At 41.1% G+C, this 19532-nt stretch overlaps 1 protein-coding gene across 13 annotated transcripts in view; it reads left to right on the forward strand.

Annotated features, from left to right (window-relative positions):
• The window catches only part of mycbp2 (MYC binding protein 2), a 286672-nt gene that overhangs the window by 156800 nt on the left and 110340 nt on the right, over positions 1 to 19532 (forward strand). For all 13 annotated transcript variants that reach the window (XM_024388610.2, XM_024388613.2, XM_024388615.2 and 10 more), the window contains exons 30-35: positions 2380 to 2654; positions 5710 to 5931; positions 6289 to 6480; positions 7707 to 7913; positions 16295 to 16432; positions 17044 to 17222. In XM_024388610.2, the coding sequence (XP_024244378.1) occupies positions 2380 to 2654; positions 5710 to 5931; positions 6289 to 6480; positions 7707 to 7913; positions 16295 to 16432; positions 17044 to 17222 (1213 nt within the window). The remainder of the gene's footprint in view (positions 1 to 2379; positions 2655 to 5709; positions 5932 to 6288; positions 6481 to 7706; positions 7914 to 16294; positions 16433 to 17043; positions 17223 to 19532) is intronic.

Raw genomic sequence — 19532 nt, forward strand, 5'->3', positions numbered from 1 at the left:
GTATTTATTCGGGGTGCAGTCTGAGGTGCAGTTAACTTAAATGATCCATGTGTTATTTCGTAGTTTTGATGTCTTCACTGTTCTACAATGTAGAAAATAGTTTTTTAAAAATAAAGAAAAACCATTGAATGAGTAGGTGTGTCCAAATGTACTGGTACTGTACGTAGACATGGAATCACTGGCCACTTTTTAATAATGGAACCCTATTCACTTTAATAATGTTTACATTCTGCTTCACTCATCTCATGTATATAGTGTTTCCTATTCTACTGTATTTTTTATCAATGCCACTCCGACATTGCTTGTCCTAATATTTATATTTCTTCCATTCTTTTACTTTTAGATTTGTGTATTGTTGTGAATTGTTAGATATTATTGCACTGTTGGAGCTAGGAACACAAGCATTTCGCTACACCTGCAATAACATGTGCTAAATATGTGTATGTGACCAATACAATGTGATTTTCTTTTGTGCTGTTTGACTATTTATTAAGGCCACTTGGCGCTTACAAGGCTACTGATGTTTTCATAATTTGAAAACATGTCTTGACTGTGCGTCTTGGTGGTTGGGGTATTTTTTTATTTTGTCGTTCTAAAAATAAGCTGTTACTGTGTCCAAAACACAAGCTTTCTGTTTCATAGTTATAACAATGGCACGCCATGAATAAAAATTATTGAACTATTGAATTTTTGTTTTTTTTGCTTTTACATGTAGCTTACAATAGCATAAATGAAAAATGCTATTCTGTTATTCAAAATAAAAAATTAAATTGTATTCAGTTTCCAAAGGCCTTCATAAACACAACCAAATTATTTTTGCGATAGCATACATGAAATCAGAATGACTGCTCATTAATTTTAAGCGGGGTCCCTCAAGTCCCAGCGGTTCTAGTGTTAACCTTTCTAGGGCAGGCGTTCCGCTAGTGGAACCCCTGGACAACATTCCGCTGAAAAGGCAGTGCGCGAAATTCTATTTTTTTTTTAAATATGTAACTTTCACACATTAACAAGTCCAATACAGCAAATGAAAGATACACTTCTTGTTAATCTACCCATCATGTCCGATTTCAAAAAGGCTTTACAGCGAAAGCACAACATATGATTGTTAGGTCAGAGCCAAGTAAAAAAAACAGCAGTTTTTCACAAAAAGCAGAAATATAGATAAAATGAATCACTAACCTTTGATGATCTTCATCAGATGACACTCATAGGACATCATGTTACACAATACATGTATGTTTTGTTCGATAATTTGCATATCGATATCCAAAAATTGCAGTTTACATTAGCACGTTACGTGCAGTAATGTTTTGATTCCAAAACATCTGGTGATTTTGCAGAAATACTCATAATAAACATTGATAAAAGATACAAGTGTTATTCACAGAATTAAAGATAGACTTCTCCTTAATGCAACCGCTGTGTCAGATTTTTTTTTAAACTTTGCAGAAAAAGCATAATCTGAGTACGGCGCTCAGAGCCCAATCCAGCCAGAGAAATATGCGCCATGTTGGAGTCAACAGAAGTTAGAAATAACATTATAAATATTCACATACCTTTGATCTTCATCAGAATGCACCCCCAGTAATCCCAGTTCGACAATAAATGACTGATTTGTTCCATAAAGTCCATAATTTATGTTCAAATAACCACTTGTTGTTAGCGTGTTCAGCCCAGTAATCCATCTTCATGAGGCGCGAGCACGACGTCCTGACAAAAACTCAGTTCCGTTACAGGTCGTAGTAACAAGTCAAACGATGTATGGAATCAATCTTTAGGATGTTTTTAACATAAATCATCAAGGTTCCAACCGGAGAATTTCATTATCTGAAGAAAAGCACTGGAGCGAGAGCTAACTCTGTCGGGAGCGAGTGTCACGAGCCTGAGACACTCTGCCAGACCCATGACTCATTCAGCTCCCATTCCCCCATCCTTTATAGCAGAAGCCTGAAACAAGTTTCTAAAAACGGTTGAGATCTAGTGGAAGCCTTAGGAAGTGCAACTTGACCCCATAGACACTGTATTCGGTAGGCCAAGCTTTGAAAAACTACAAACCTCAGATTTCCCACTTCCTGGTTGGATTTCTCTCAGGTTTTCAGCTGCCAAATGAGTTCTGTTAACCTCAGACATCATTCAAATAGTTTTAGAAACGTCAGTGTTTTCTATCCAATTCTAATAATAATATGCATATATTAGCATCTGGGACTGAGTAGGAGGCAGTTCACTCTGGGCACGCTATTCATCCAAAAGTGAAAATGCTGCCCCCTATCCCAAAAAATAAAGTTTCTGAATTGTCAACTGAATGTAACAGCATCATATGGTCCCTGGCTAAACCCCCAGTCCTCTGTCCTATTACTGTTCTTCCCTCTTTCTCTCCAGCCAGCGCCAAGGCGGTGGTGGAAGAGTCCAGCAAGCTGGTGGAGTGGGTCGGCAACACCCGTAGCCTGCTCAAGAAGATCCTCTCGGAGGGCATGGACAACTGCCTGACCAATCTGGACAACGACCCTCAGGGCTACCTCTCCCAGCCCCTCACCCTGCTGGAGGCCGTGCTGCAGGAGTGCCACAACACCTTTACCTCCTGCTTCCACTCCTTCTACCCCAAGCCCGCTCTGCAGTGGGCCTGCCTCTGCGACTTGCTCAACTGCCTCGACCAGGTTGGTCAAAGAGAGAGGGAGCATTGTTGACCAAAATTGTGGGTTCAACATTAAGGTTGTTTGTTCAGTTCCCACACAGACTGCATAGATTTACAGATGTGGTCAAATATATGGGCCACTTTACAATGTAGTACAACGGAGCAGAATGTTTAGTTTTTTTGTTTCATGGCTGTTTTTAACCTGTAGGCACCTGCAACTTACCACAATTGAGACAAATTACACAGTAAATACAAATCATTTATACGAATTTCCTCCAACCAAATTTAATTTAGAATAATTCAAGCAGTTTCTTTTAACTTGAAGTGAAAAATCTAAATTTCAGTTTTGATGTCAAACCCACGAACATTGGCGTTGCAAGTGCCATGCTGTATCAACTGAGCCACACAGGACTAAAGTCCCCCCTGCATGTAAAATGTCATACTTTATTATCAATCCAAATCGATTACATCTCAAGGCTTGTCATGTCAAAAATCTTAAGAAACCCAGAACAAAAATATTGCGGAATTGCGTCAGATGCTCAATTAAGTGTTTTATGTTAAAAAAAACATTTTTTTTATTGGATGCAATTTTAAATATCAGACATCAGTACATCCAATTGGCTCAAACAATGGTTCACTGCACCTCAGACTCAGTCTACAAGGTAAGTGGTGATGCTAGGAGATGTCCATGAGCTCTACATTTTGAAGGCGTGAAGAGCCGAATAGGTGATCTCGCCAACAATGTGACCTGGGAGGCAGTTCCATATCTGAACAGTAGAGTGAAAGGAGCTTCTGGGGACAGACGTGAGAAACGCTACTAAAACGAGGAGCGGAAGGAGCTTCTGGGGACAGACATAAGAAACGATACTAAAACGAGGAGCGGAAGGAGCTTCTGGGGACAGACGTAAGAAACGATACTAAAACGAGGAGCGGAAGGAGCTTCTGGGGGCAGACGTAAGAAACAACACTAAAACGAGGAGCGGAAGGAGCTTCTGGGGGCAGACGTAAGAAACGATACTAAAATGAGGAGTGGAAGCCCCATCCTCCTCTCATTGCAAGTTACAAGAAAGTCTATGGGCCAATGTCCCCTCCCCTTATAAAATTCAAACACCTGTGAAAACGTGATCTGTCCAAATGATCAGTGATGAACAAACGGCACACCGGAACGAAGTTCCGTAGTTGTCGTGTCCGACAGTCTATTGACAGACATTATGGTACCCGTCTGTCCACGAGAGATTAATGCATGCATGACGGTAAGACACTTTGGATAAAAGCGTCTCCTAAATGGCATATACTGTGGTCCTCTGAATACCGTACTTGCGTTCTAAATAGTAGGCATTTTGTGTATGCAATAAAATAACATTTTGTAGTTTCTTTTGTATGCTTTAAATGCGTGGACATCATACTCATTTTGGCTTTTCATCCGTAGAATTCGATGCACCCTATTGAGGAAGAGTTGTTTATCGAGACACAATTGTAGTTTTCAACAGCTGAGGTACGCACTGTACCAAAATGGGGATTCAACGCAATTGCGCATTAATGACGCATTCTCAGTAGGATGAGCCTAGTATAATGTTATTTGTTGCCTACTGCGTTCGGTTTTACTAAACACATGGTTCGCTTGAGGTGCAGAAAGTATTTTAATTTGTCACTCTGAAATTCAAGTACTGGAATACTGTGGAAAACTGTAATTTTCTAAAATTGGTACTTGAAAAGTACAAGAATTATAATGGGATGAGAACAGATCATGATAAAATATGCTTATGAAAAATATTAGAAAAAAAGTATTGGTCTTGCACATGAATTTCCAGGCAGACTACCTATTTTTTTCCCCCTCGTGTTTCGCGCTGTGGTTGCCAGGCGAGCTTGCTCATTCCACCCACACTGCCACTCAGCAACAGAACTGACTGATTAGGCGCCGCCAAACGTCACATCGAGAATTAAAATGCCGGGCAAATGTAGATTCAACGTTGCCTTTTGTGAGTATGAAACTTTTCAGTGATCTTTTATTTCAGCTCATGAAACTTGGGACCAACACTTTACATGTTGTGTTTTATATTTTTGTTCAGTATAGTTTACCCACTTGTTTTACCACTACATCACTGGACCCAACCAGCACGCTACAGAGCAAAAAATGTCAGACTGACATTGCGAGCATGGGTGAATCGGCCCTGGAGAGTCACATGAAGGAGGGAAGACACAGCGCTGCGTCTTGCACTGGGCACCAGTTCTACATTGTGGCTTTTTCTTTGTAACAACCTCCAGAACTTTTTTGCCAATTGCCTCATTCACGGGCCACCCGCCCTTCTCTCAACCTCTGACACTAAAGCTGCCAGTCGGAAGCAAGACGTGTTTTCCTAGCTATTAAGTAGTAGATTCCCAATTAAAACAGTTATTCAGATGGAATTGTGTAGTAATGCAAATAGGAAATGTGTGTTCACCAGTAGGTATGTCCCAAAACTCTGCTCATCACTACTCAAATTACAACATCATCAGTACTGACTTACTACTCATGTATGTAGTAAATAAGTAGTGAAACTGTATTATTGAGTAGAACTTGTAAGGTAGTGATGAATAATGTTTGATTTATTTTTTTTGCGGTTGTGGAAATATACTGTCATCTGATGTCGACTAGAAACAATTGCAAAATATAACCTATTACAAATTGATGGTCCTTGAAAATAAATATTGAAAAAATACTTGAATGTCCGTGAATTTGTCTTTCCACTGTCTGTACGAACCCTGTAAACAGTACATTCACACTAGTATGTAGTACTACTAGTACAGAGTATGCCCTTGAAGTAAGTAGTAGGCAAGTCAGATTTCAGACACGGCCAGTGTCTTGGTTGCTATCACAACGGCTCCTCTAAGCTTTTGTGTACCAAAATGAACTAAAAGAAAGACACAGCTAGTGATCATTTAGATTAGAATGTGTTCTGGCTCATGTGTTCTGGCTCATGTGTTCTGGCTCATGTTATCTGGCTCATGTTATCTGGCTCATGTTATCTGGCTCATGTTATCTGGCTCATGTTATCTGCCACCTCACCCACCCTGTTTTCCCCCCTCCCTTTCACCAGGACATCGCCGAGGCCAACTTCCGCACATCGAGCAGCCGACTGTTGGCAGCGGTGATGTCTGCGCTGTGCAACACATCAGTCAAGCTGTCATCCATCTTGCCCATTGCGTACGACGGCGAAGTGATGCTGCGCTCGCTGGTCAAACAGGTCAGCACGGAGAATGACTCGGCGCTCGCACACCGCTTCCCCCTGCTGGTGGAGCACATGGAGAAACTCAGCCATGTGAGTGAAAGCAAAATTTCAACACAATGTGTGACCAATGAGGACTTGTATGCAAAAAGCATCTCCCAGTTGGAGTGTTGGTCCAGGTTCAGTTTCCCAGGTCTATGTAATCTTCATTATTATCTAAAAAGCTCAACTTAGGTCAGCACTCCTGCTCTGAGACTTTTTGTGAATATCCCATATCTAGCGCAGGGGTTGGCAACCTATCTTGACCTGTTTTACTGTTGTAACACACTCCTATTAAAATGTGTTATCATTGAAATAGATTTAATTGTCATTTAAATACAATCAGAGAAGACACTATTGCTGACCTTTTCTTTAGCTTTCTTTCTCTCCTTTTCTCCTCTCGCCTTTCAGAGGGAGGAGAACCTGATGGGGATGGCCAGTTTCCGGGAGGTTCTTGAGAAGATGCTGGTGATCGTGGTGCTACCGGTGAGGAAAAGCCTGAGGAAGGAGGTGGAGGTCTTCTCCCCCCACCTGGTCTCCAACACCTGTGGCCTGCTGGCCAGCATCGTCTCTGAGCTCACCGCCTCTGCCCTGGGCTCCGAGGTAAAGAACATACACATGCGCATGTGCACTCCGCACACACACTGTCTCACACACATTCTATATGTGGTTTATGTGTAAAGAGATAGCTCAAGGTTTGTGTTTGGGATTTAACTCATTACCAGGATCTGTCTATTCAGGGATTGAACAGAACAATACAGGACATTGATATTGTTTGCATTTTTACAAATTAAATCTAGTCCTATTCCTTTTGCTGGGTTGGCTGGATTCATAATTGAATCGGCCTTCCCCAATTTAGTCTAAATCAAGTTTAGACCTGACTCCAGTGCAAATATAGTGCTCTGTTGGGGTTGTCATTCAGCTTTGATATCCACCATTTACAGTATTGTTTCATTGCAATTTTAATTTTAATTTAATAAAATGTTCATCAAATGTTAATCTGCATTCAATATATAGTTTGAAAATTATAATAACAAAACAGAGAACCTAAAAAAAAGTCAGAATGACTTATCTTGTTTACAAGACACTGAGTCCCTTGGGGGAGTGACGTCTCTCTCTCTGTCCAACCACATTTCCGTCTGTTTCGCTGTACCCAGCGGCCAATGGTTGCATTCTCAACACTGTCTCAATCACTCTGGCACCCTGTCATCATGACAACAGCCCCAGCTGCTTTTCAAAACCCATTGTTTATGTTGTCAAGGAAACTGCTTTTGTTCCCTTTTGGGCCCTGGATATCCTTGTAACAACAACAGGCAGGCTTTCTGGCCAAATAGGTGTTGCATAAATAGCAAGGTGACTAATGCTAACCACACTATATGGATCAGGACATCCTCATAGTAATGTTTCTGGCTGATGTCATGGTCATGAGGTTGTATCATTCATTGTCTTGTACAATAACAATGAAAAGTCCCTCATGTTTATTCACCTCAGTACTACCACCTGGTGGTATTATAAAGCTCATAAATAATACACATTTGGCACATAGTCTTAATGATGTAATTCACTTTTTGTTAACTGGTTTTCTGGTTGACAAGACATCATGTAACCAAATTAGAACCAATTAGTCTCTGTTAAAACCAGAAAGACATATTTTTCATGACAAGATCAAGGCGCCGTGAAAAATATTTAGGTTATTGTCTGCTCAGATTACAACCAGATAAATACAAATTTTTCTGGTTGCTAAAATGACTTTAATATACGACCAGTACATGACCACATAAAAATGATTTAAAAGACACCATAATGACTGGTCTCTTCGTCTGTCCCAGGTGGACGGTCTGAACTCGCTTCACTCTGTGAAGTCCACTCCCAACCGCTTCACCAAGACGAGCCAGGGCCGCAGCTGGAACACAGGCAACGGCTCTCCAGATGCCATCTGTCTGACAGTGGACAAGCCTGGCGTGGTGCTGGTGGGCTTTTGTGTCTACGGCGGCGGAGGCATCCATGAGTACGAGTTGGAGGTGCTGGCTGATGATGTAAGAGTTTTAGATCTACCTTTAATTCTGTGTTAATTTTGGCAGATATTTTACATTTAGTTTGTCTTTTGACTAATAACTTTTAGTCATTTCATCAGTCTTAGTTTTTGTTATTAGTTGACTCAAAGTCCACACACTTTTAGTCAGTGATTTTAGTCAATGCATTTTTTCTTCTTCTCTATATTACCTCTTTAGATTGACCTCTAACTTCCATCATGTGCACATTCAGATAACCTTGTCCAACTACAATCCCCTGCTATATCTTAGCTGGCAATATTTCTATTGTGACATTTGACAACCATAGTACCCCATGAGTAATCATAGGCTACGAAGCTGGCTGCAGGTTAAACTATTTACAACTCCGATTTTCTCCCCGTCATAACCCGAGGGTGGTAACAGCACACCTGGTTACTCATGTGATCAGATCAACATTTACAGACCCCGAGGGTGGTAACAGCACACCTGGTTACTCATGTGATCAGATCAACATTTGCCAATATGAATGTAAGAGAGAGGAGACATTGAGTTTATTTGTTCTTGCTCACAGATGAAACTGAAGAAATGCAGAATTTACGTTACTAATAATTGCAAACACTCATTTAAAATACATTTAAAAGACATAATATGTGACATAAATAGAATATTGAACAGTTGAAAACATTACAGTATATTTTTCATGATGGAAATGTAAATATTAAAATATGATTTAAAAGAATAACATTTTTGGGAGAACCATTTAAGAGCTAGAGTTATTATACAGTCTCAGTGGGTAGAGTGGCATTTCACAGGCGGTTTGTATGGACAGTTATACAGGACAGGTATACAGTCTGATAGCAGTGGGTAGAGTGGCGTTTCACAGGCGGTTTGTATGGACAGTTATACAGGACAGGTATACAGTCTGATAGCAGTGGGTAGAGTGGCATTTCACAGGCGGTTTGTATGGACAGGTATACAGTCTGATAGCAGTGGGTAGAGTGGCATTTCACAGGCGGTTTGTAGTCTGGGCAGTTATACAGGACAGGTATAAGTCTGATAGCACTGGGTAGAGTGGCGTTTCACAGGCGGTTTGTACGGGCAGTTAAACAGGACAGGTATACAGTCTGATAGCAGTGGGTAGAGTGGCGTTTCACAGGCGGTTTGTACGGGCAGTTAAACAGGACAGGTATACAGTCTGATAGCAGTGGGTAGAGTGGCGTTTCACAGGCGGTTTGTACGGGCAGTTAAACAGGACAGGTATGGACAGTTATTTCACAGGCGGTTTGTACAGGACAGGTATACAGTCTGATAGCAGTGGGTAGAGTGGCGTTTCACAGGCGGTTTGTACGGACAGTTATACAGGACAGGTATACAGTCTGATAGCAGTGGGTAGAGTGGCATTTCACAGGCGGTTTGTACATACAGTTATACAGGACAGGTATACAGTCTGATAGCAGTGGGTAGAGTGGCGTTTCACAGGCGGTTTGTACGGGCAGTTAAACAGGACAGGTTTATAGTCTGATAGCAGTGGGTAGAGTGGCATTTCACAGGCGGTTTGTACGGGCAGTTAAACAGGACAGGTATACAGTCTGATAGCACTGGGTAGAGTGGCGTTTCACAGGCGGTTTGTACGGGCAGTTAAACAGGACAGGTTTATAGTCTGGTAGCAGTGGGTAGAGTGGCATTTCACAGGCGGTTTGTACGTACAGTTATACAGGACAGGTATACAGTCTGATAGCAGTGGGTAGAGTGGCATTTCACAGGCGGTTTGTACATACAGTTATACAGGACAGGTATACAGTCTGGGTATAGCAGTGGGGCAGTTAAACAGGACAGGTGGTAGCAGTGGGTAGTGGCGTTTTTCACAGGCGGTTTGTACGGGCAGTTAAACAGGACAGGTTTATAGTCTGATAGCAGTGGGTAGAGTGGCATTTCACAGGCGGTTTGTACGTACAGTTAAACAGGACAGGTATATAGTCTGATAGCAGTTAAACAGGACAGGTATAGTCTGATAGCAGTGGGTAGAGTGGCATTTCACAGGCGGTTTGTACGGTTAAACAGGACAGTTATACAGGACAGGTATATAGTCTGATAGCAGTGGGTAGAGTGGCATTTCACAGGCGGTTTGTATGGACAGTTAAACAGGACAGGTTTATAGTCTGATAGCAGTGGGTAGAGTGGCATTTCACAGGCGGTTTGTATGGACAGGTATACAGGACAGGTATACAGTCTGATAGCAGTGGGTAGAGTGGCATTTCACAGGCGGTTTGTATCTATAAAAAATGGGAAACTTCATCTATATGCCCATGATACTATTATGTGTGCTATTGCCCCGACAGTTGATCTGGCTGTGTCAAAACTACAGTCAGATTTTATAGTTATGCAAGAATCTATTTCATGCCCTTTGTTTTGTTACAGGGGACAGTTTTCATACTCATCACTGCATCCTGTATCAAAAGGTTGGCTAGACTTGATTCGTCAACTTACACACAGCTCTGACACACACACTTATCCCACTAGGCATGCCACCAGGGGTCTTTTCACAGTCCCCAAATCCAGAACAAATTCAAGACAACGTACAGTATTATATAGAGCCCTTATTGCATGGAACTTCCTTCCATCTCATATTGATCAAATAAACAGCAAACCTGGTTTCAAAAAACAGATAAAGCAACACCTCACGGCACAACGCCTCGCCCCTATATGACCTAGATAGTTTGTGGGTATGCATTGATATGTAGGCTACGTGTGCCTTTAAAAGAAATAATACGTAGTTCTGTCCTTGAGCTTTTTTTGTCTATTGATGTTCTTAATTATGTCATTCTGTATTATGTTCCATGTTTTGTGTGGACCCCAGGAAGAGTAGCTGCTGCTTTTGCAACAGCTAATGGGGATCCTAATAAAATACCAAATACCTTGCTGATTTAAAACTTCTGCTTTATATGGGCGAAACGAGATACATTTTTACGAGAGTTTAAAAACATGTATCAGATGAACTAGATGTTTACTCATTAGATGGTCCTCCAATCAAAAGTTTTCCCGCATATAAATACTTAGGCATTTGGTTTTATATGGATTTGATGTTTTAAAAAACGTAGGTGAGCTGGTTAAGAAACAACGATTTAAAGTTGGCTTTATCTACAGAAACAACGTCTTTCTCTAAGCAGTAGGAAGCAGATTATTCAGTCAACCTTTTTATCTGTTCTTGATTATGGTGTTATTATTTATCAAAGTGCAGCTGTGATAAGAGAATTATGTTCTCAATGTACATAACCCAATTTAATAATATTACTCTGTCTGCAAACCATAATTTGTAAGATCCTGGTCGAATGAAAAAGACGGAGGCCCAGCTAGAATAGTCAAAAAGGTTTATTCATGAGAACGTTCTGGCGTGCACAGTACAAAGACCTTCATTTTATAGTAACACACATACTTCCACACAAAACATTAGTTATCATACGCCCACACTGTCCTGCTACCCCTCCGACCCTTTCAGTTCTCAGTGCCCCAGCCAAGGTCGGCCCCGAATCTTGCTCAGACAGTCCGTTATCAAGATACTAGATATATTGTCACCAAAACATGAATTCTGACTACGAATTACACTCTCCGATATAATTCTATTGACTAAATCACACACAGCATTAAAATTGTCTAATGATTCTAATCAATGTCATACCATCATATGGTTCCAGAGTTATGGTTTCAGAGGGTAATATTCTAATCATTCTAATCATATAATTCTATTAACAAGCTGCTAATACCGTTGGATGACATCTTCCGGCGCACAATGTCGTCCGGGTTTGGCCGGGGTAGGACATCATTGTAAATAAGAATGTGTTCTTTAACGTACTTCCCTAGTTAAATAAAGGTTACATTTTAAAAACAAATGATGAAAAAATGCTTACAGGGGACAGTTTTCATACTCATCACTGCATCCTGTATCAAAAGGTTGGCTGGACTTCGCTAAAGACCCATAGATGTCTACATTACACCCTTTTTGGCTACAAGGTTCTACTTCATAAACTTCCGTCTTGTCTAACTTTGCTGTTGAAGTGTAGACACCTGAGTTGCCTAACCTGTTCACAGGTGATTACAGTTACAGTTCGTCCTTTAAAAGTTGCAGCGTACTGGAGCCCAGCTTGCATGGTGTCACAGAATTATATGGCACGTTATTTAAGTGTCAACTGCGACCTGTCCAAGATAAAGCAAAGCAGTGTGACATCAACAACAGAGTTACACATGGAATAAACAAACCTACAGTCAATAACACAATAGAAAAGTCTATATACAGTGTGTGCAAATTAGGTAAGATAAGGGAGGTAAGGCAATAGATAGGCCATAGTGACAAAATAATTACAATTTAGCAATTTAAACACTGGAGTGATATATGTGCAGAAGAGTAATGTGAGTAGAGATACTGGGGTGCAAAGGAGCAAAACAAATAAATAACTGTGTGGGGATGAGGTAGTTGGATGGGCTATTTACAGATGGGCTGTGTACAGGTGCAGTGATCTGTGAGCTGCTCTGACAGCTGGTGCTTAAAGCTAGTGAGGGAGATATGAGTCTCCAGCTTCAGTGATTTTTGCAATTCATTCCAGTCATTGGCAGCAGAGAACTGGAAGGAAAGGCAGCCAAAGGAGGAATTGGCTTTGGGGGTGACCAGTGAAATATACCTGCTGGAGCTCGTGCTACGGGTGGGTGCTGCTATGGTGACCAGTGAGCTGAGATAAGGCGTGGCTTTACCTAACAAAGACTTATAGATGACATGAAGCCAGTGGGTTTGGCGACGAGTATGGAGCGAGGGCCAGCCAACGAGAGCATACAGGTCACAGTGGTGGGTAGTGTATGGGGCTTTGGTGATAAAACGGATGGCACTGTGGTCGACTGCATCCAATTTGCTGAGTAGAGTGTTGGAGGCTATTTTGTAAACAACATCGCCGAAGTCAAGGATCAGTAGGATAGTCAGTTTTACGAGGGTATGTTTAGCAGCATGAGTGAAGGATGCTTTGTTGCGAAATAGCCCTTTGTCCACTGATCTCCACAGATGGTTGTCGGCATGGTTGTAACACATTCTCTTTTTTAGTACACTAATTTTACTTTTATTTTTTGGGGGGAACAGGTAGCACCATAGAAAGAAGCTAGTGGTTACAGTCGTAACCCTGGAACAGGTAGCACCATAGAAAGAAGCTGGTGGTTACCCTGGAACAGGTAGCACCATAGAAGTCCTAACCCTGGAACAGAACCATAGCTGGTGGTTACAGTCCTAACCCTGGAACAGGTAGCACCATAGAAAGAAGCTGGTGGTTACAGTCCTAACCCTGGAACAGGCAGCACCATAGAAATAAGCTAGTGGTTACAGTCCTAACCCTGGAACAGGCAGCACCATAGAAATAAGCTAGTGGTTACAGTCCTAACCCTGGAACAGGCAGCACCATAGATAGAAGCTGGTGGTTACAGTCCTAACCCTGGAACAGGAAAGAGTGGTCACGACAACGCAGACGGAAATTCCAAATAGTCCAAATAGTATTTTAGTCATAATGTCCACAGAAACATGTCAAACGTTTTTTATAATCATTCCTCAGGTAGTTTTTAAAATATATATTCAATAATATATCAACCTGAGTGTGTAGGTTTTTCAATAACAGCGGGAGGAACAATGGCGGCTTTACTCTGTAGCGCAAAAACTCACTCTGAGAGCCCCCGCCGATCCACTTACACAATGATCTTTCACGCTCATTTTTCAAAATGAATGCATGCAACTATGTCTAATGACTGACACCTTAGGGAAGCCAGAAAAAAGGAATCTGGTTGATATCCCTTTAAATGGAGGATAGACATGCATAGGAACAGAAGGGTTTCAAAATAAGAGGCACTTCCTGATTGTATTTTCCTCAGGGTTTCGCCTGCAATATCAGTTCTGTTATACTCACAGACAATATTTTGACAGTTTTGGAAACTTTAGTGTGTTTTCTATCATAATCATAATCTAGTCCTGAGAAATAGGCCGTTTAGTTTGGGAGCGTTATTTTTCCAAACATAAAAATAGTGCCCCCTAGCTTCAAGAGGTTAAAGTGTTGCTCTGTGCTACGCAGTGGGGCAGGGTGTGGGTCCACCCCCCTTCCTCCTCCCTTCCCTATGGGCTAGGTCAGTCTTCTGTGTGTGGCTCTGCGGCCCATCCCGTGCCCCCTGCCCTCGTTCCTTGAACCTCACCATCGCTATTTCAGTGGATACAGCTGGAGGAACTGCAAGGCAATCCCTTAATAATAATAATAATTGCTTTGTTGAAAAATAAGAACTTAAGGAATGATTTGTACCAAATACAATGCTCATAGTTTTAGAGATGTTCAGGACCAGTTTATTACTGGCCACCATTCCAAAACAGAACTGCAAGTCTTTCTTAAGACTTTGTTTGTCGTGGGTATTTCCTGCCTGAGTTTGCCCACTTTGCCAATGAAATAATCATTAAAATAATTGGCAACATCAAATGGTTTTGTGATGAATAAGCCGTCTGATTCGATGACAAATGAAGTTGAATTAGTCTTTCTGCCCATAATTTCATTTAAAGTACTCAAGTTTTTCTTTATCATTGATCTTCGCTTCATAGTAAAGTTTATTCTTTTTGTTGAGTTTAGTCACATAATTTCACAATTTGTAGTAAGCCAGTCAGATGTGCAGCCAGACTTACTCCCTTTGCCCCATCTCTTTCCACTTTACAGGTCTTTCAATTTGTCATCAATCCATGGAGCCTTAACAGTTCTAACAGTCAGTTTCTTAACAGGTGCATGTTTATCAATAATTGGAAGAAGAAATTTCAAGTGCAGCGTCTGGATGATCCTCATTAATCACATCAGACAAACAAATATGATTAACATCATCCACATCAGTCACAGCAAAATATTTTGTAAGATCACTTATACACTATTGAAGGCCCAGCTGTTGGAACCTTGGCTTTCCTGGATATAGCCACTATATTGTGATCACTGCACATCCAATGGGTACAGATACAGCTTTAGAACAAAGTTCTATTGTCAGTATTAGTAAAAATGTGATCAATAAATGTGGATGATCTTGTTCCTGTAGTGTTTGTAAACACCCTGGTTGGTTGATTAATAACCTGAACCAGATTACAGGCACTGGTTACAGTGAGAAGCTTCCTCTTCAGTGGACAGCTTGATCAAAACCAGCCAATATTCAGGTCCCCAAGAAAGTAGACCTCTCTGTTTACATCACAAACACTATCAGGCATTTCACACACATTATTTAGATACTGACGGTTAGCACTTGGTGGCCTATAGCAACAGCCCAAAAGAAAAAGCTTTAGATGTGCCAAGTGAACCTGCCACCACAACATTTCAATAACAATTGACATAAGATCTTCTCTAAGCATTAAAGCAACTTCTCAAGACATCAGTCAGGAAGTTAAAGCTTGGTCGCAAATGGGTCTTCCAAATGGACAATGACCCCAAGCATACTTCCAAAGTTGTGGAAAAAAGTCTTAAGGACAACAAAGTCAAGGTATTGGAGTGGTCATCACTAAGCCCTGACCTAAATCCTATAGAACATTTGTGGTCCAAACTGAAAAAGTATGTGTGAGCAAGGAGGCCTGCAAACCTGTCTGTTACACCAGCTCTGTCTGGAGGAATGGGCGAAAATTCACCCAACTTATTGTGGGAAGCTTGTGGAAGGCTACCTGAAATGTTTGATCAAAGTTAAACGATTTAAAGGCAATGCTGCTAAATTCTATTTGAGTGTATGTAAACTTCTGACCAACTGGGAATGTGATGAAAGAAATAAAAGCTGAAATAAATCATTCTCTCGACTATTATTCTGACATTTCACATTCTTAAAATAAAGTGGTGATCCTAACTGACCTATGACAGGCAATTTTTACTTGGTTTAAATGTCAGGAATTGTGAAACTGAGTTTAAATGTATTTGGCTAAGGAGTATGTGAACTTCCAACTTCAACTGTTAGCAGTCCCAGCAACTGATGCTTTGTGGGATTCAACATAAGAAGCTAGGTAGCCACCAATAACTTTCCAATATACTTTTAAACAACAAACTTTCCAAACAACAAAACCGAGCTCGTCCTCTTTCCGCGTACCATAGGAAGTGACGCTATTCCAGGAGACACAGTAGAATGGTCTGACTACAGAAGATATGTCATTGTCATTCAGTTGTTAAATTTTTTATTTTCTATATTTTTTGGTTTGATACAACGTATTGGAAGATTTTAGGTCCCTCTGAACTAGCTCCTATAGTCACAGTTCGCTACAGTTCGCTACTATCGCTTTTCAACAGTCAAAGTTCAAAAATTGCTGGAGGTATTTAAGCTTCCCTAGGAATTCTTAACTTCTTGTTTCTCACCACTTCTCTACTTTCTCCTCTACCGTTCTCCCCCTCCAGGCCCAGACGGAGCACCCTGGGGATTCGGTCCACACCCACAGGTGGACGTCTCTGGAGCTGGTCAAGGGAACCTACAGTACCGATGACTCTCCCAGCGACATTGCCGAGATACGCCTCGACAAGGCCGTGCCACTGAAGGTACACAGGACTAGAATTATGTGCCCTATTCAATATTGATGTGGGGGGGAAATCGATAGTTACAAAATGTAATTTTTTGGGGAATAATTCAAATTGATATTTGACTCCCAAATATCGATTTGTAAATAAATTCAAATCGCTCTTTTTTTTTACTGTTAGCTAGTGCTTGTCGGCTTTACCTGCGCCAAAACTCCGGTATTTTACATCCAAAAGCTTGATCTACATCTTTTTAAATTGTTAGCCAATATGTTTTCATCTCTTTTATTTCCCTGATCCAAACTCGTTTTCTCATGCTCTTGTCTCTATGAAGCAGAAATATAGTGAGCAATATGTTTGGAACTTCAAATCGCAATAAAATCGCTGTATCGAATCTCAAGGCATACAGAATCATCTGAAGTGCAATTACATATCGGATATGTCTGTTTCATGATAATATCGCATCATGAGGTACCTGGCAATTCCCAGCCTGCTCTGCAGACATATCTATTTATCCATCAAACCATATATGTATGCATGCATCATCCTTCTTTCGTATTTTTTATACCACAGACTCTATGCAACTTATGATATGAAAACAAAATATGTTGCACAATCCTGTTTACATTCTACAGGAGGGTGTGAAATATGCTGTCCGCCTGCGTAACTATGGCAGCCGAACGGCCAATGGGGATGGAGGGATGACCACGGTTCAGTGTTCCGATGGCTTGTCCTTTACCTTCCGAACCTGTAGCCTGAGCAGCAACGGGACAAACCAGACTAGAGGACAAATACCACAGATGCTGTACTACAGGTACGCACACAGACACGTGCACAGACAGACAAAAAGACTCAAGTTGATATTCATGTCATGGTTTTAACATCGACAGAAATGACAGAAATGCCGAAGGTGGTGTTGCCATTTTATATTTAGAACCACATTCCTATAAAGCTTAGAGAGAATATGATGTTAAATACTGTAAGTAATATGGCTGCAGGTTCGTCTGCCTCACCTAAAGCCCATTATTGTGGGAAGCTGCTATAGACCACCAAGTGCAGTCAGTATCTGGATAATGTGTGAAATACTTGATAATGTATGTGATTTCAACAGAGGTATATTTTCTGGTGTTTTAATTATTGACTGGCTTTTATCAGGCTGCCCTCTCAAGAGAACGCTTCAAACTGTACTTAGTGCCTGCAACTTGGTTCAGGTTATCAGTTAACCTACCAGGGTAGTTACAAACAGCACATGAATGAAATCATGTATTGATCACATCTTTACTAGTGCTGCAGTAATTTTGTTTTAAAGGAGTATCCAAATCCATCGGATGTAGTGATCATAATATAGTACCATAACTAGGAAAACTAAAGTTCCAAAGGCTGGGCCTAGTATAGTGTATAAGAGGTCATACAATACATTTTGTAGTGATTCCTATCTTGTTGATGTAAATTATATATGTTGGTCTGTGGTGTGTAATGAGGAGCAACCAGACGCTGCACTTGACACATGTATGAAGTTGCTTATCCCAGTTACTAATAAGCATGCACCCATTAAGAAAATGACTGTAAAAACTGTTAAATCCCTGTGGATTGATGAGGAATTGAAAAATGTTATGGTTGAGAGGATGAGACATACTTCAAATTGTGAAATCATGTTAATAAACTGAATAAAAAGAAGAAACAAAGATAAATGACATAAAGAATGATAGTGAAACACTTGGGAGCACCTTAAATTCAATTATGGTCAAAAAGGCAAACTCAGATCTATCATTCATTGAATCAGATGGCTCATCACAACAAGATTAGATTAATTTACAAGATTAGCAAACTATGACATGCCAGCAACAAACGCTGACAATACACATCCAAGGGTTATTGATAAAAGTTTGAAAGCCAAGCATTGTAATTTTGATTTTTGTAAAGTGAGTGTGGAAGAAGTGAAATAATGTCTGTTGTCAATCAACAATGACAAGCCACCGGAGTCTGACAACCTGGATGGAAAATTACTGAGGATAATAGCGGACGATACTGCCACTCCTATTTGCCATATCTTCAGTGTAAGTCTACTAGAAGGTGTGCTTCCCTCCAGGCCTGAGGGTACAAAGTAATTCCGCTACCCAAGAATAGTAAAGCCCCCTTTACTGGCTCAAATATCCGACCAATCAGCTTGTTACCAAACCTTAGTAAACTTTGTGTTTGACCAGTTACAATGCTATTTCACAGTAAACAAATTGACAACAGAATTTCAGCATGCTTATAGGGAAGGACATTCAACAAGCACAGCACTTACACAAATGACAAATGAGAAATTGATGATAAAAAGATTGGGGGGGCTTTTTGCTAGACTTCAGTGTGGCATTTGACATTATCGGTCATAGTCTGACATCTTTTTCCAAGATGGCGTAGCAGTCGGACGTCTGTTTTGTCAATGTATACATATTTTTCTTTGTATATATGTTTAATCTCAATTTCAATCCCTGGACTGAACATACTCTCCTGCAACCCGCCCCACTCAATGTGGTACAAATCTGCAACTTTTTATACTTTAGAACCAGAACCCCCATCAGTAGCTTACTAGCTAGTAGTCAGGCAGCCACTGCTTGCAGTCATCACCGTTAACTTGGACATCAACACAGTGCGATATCAACGACTGGTCTGCCGACGTAACCGTCCAAAATTGGTTTCAACGGGCTCTTCCATGCCCAACGTCCCCCGGATGCCCATCTGCTAGCCCCAGCCCGCAAGCTGTCTGATTTGCCGTGTCTCCAGCTCGTAGCTACTCACTGGACACTATGATCACTCGGCTATACATGCCTCTCCCTAATGTCAATATGCCTTGTCTATTGCTGTTTTGGTTAGTGATTATTGTCTTACTTCACTGTAGAGCCTCCAGCCCTGCTCAATATGCCTTAGCTAGCCCTTTTGTTCCACCCCTCCACACATGCGGTAGCCTCACCTGGCTTAAATGGTGCCTCTAGAGACAAAACTTCTCCTCACTCAATGCCTAGGTTTACTTCCACTGTACTCACATCCTACCATACCCTTGTCTGTACATTATGCCTTGAATCTATTCTGCCGCGCCAAGAAATCTGCTCCTTTTACTCTGTTCCGAACGCACTAGATG

This window comes from Oncorhynchus tshawytscha, linkage group LG26, assembly GCF_018296145.1.
Source record: "Oncorhynchus tshawytscha isolate Ot180627B linkage group LG26, Otsh_v2.0, whole genome shotgun sequence".
Lineage (NCBI taxonomy): Eukaryota > Metazoa > Chordata > Actinopteri > Salmoniformes > Salmonidae > Oncorhynchus > Oncorhynchus tshawytscha.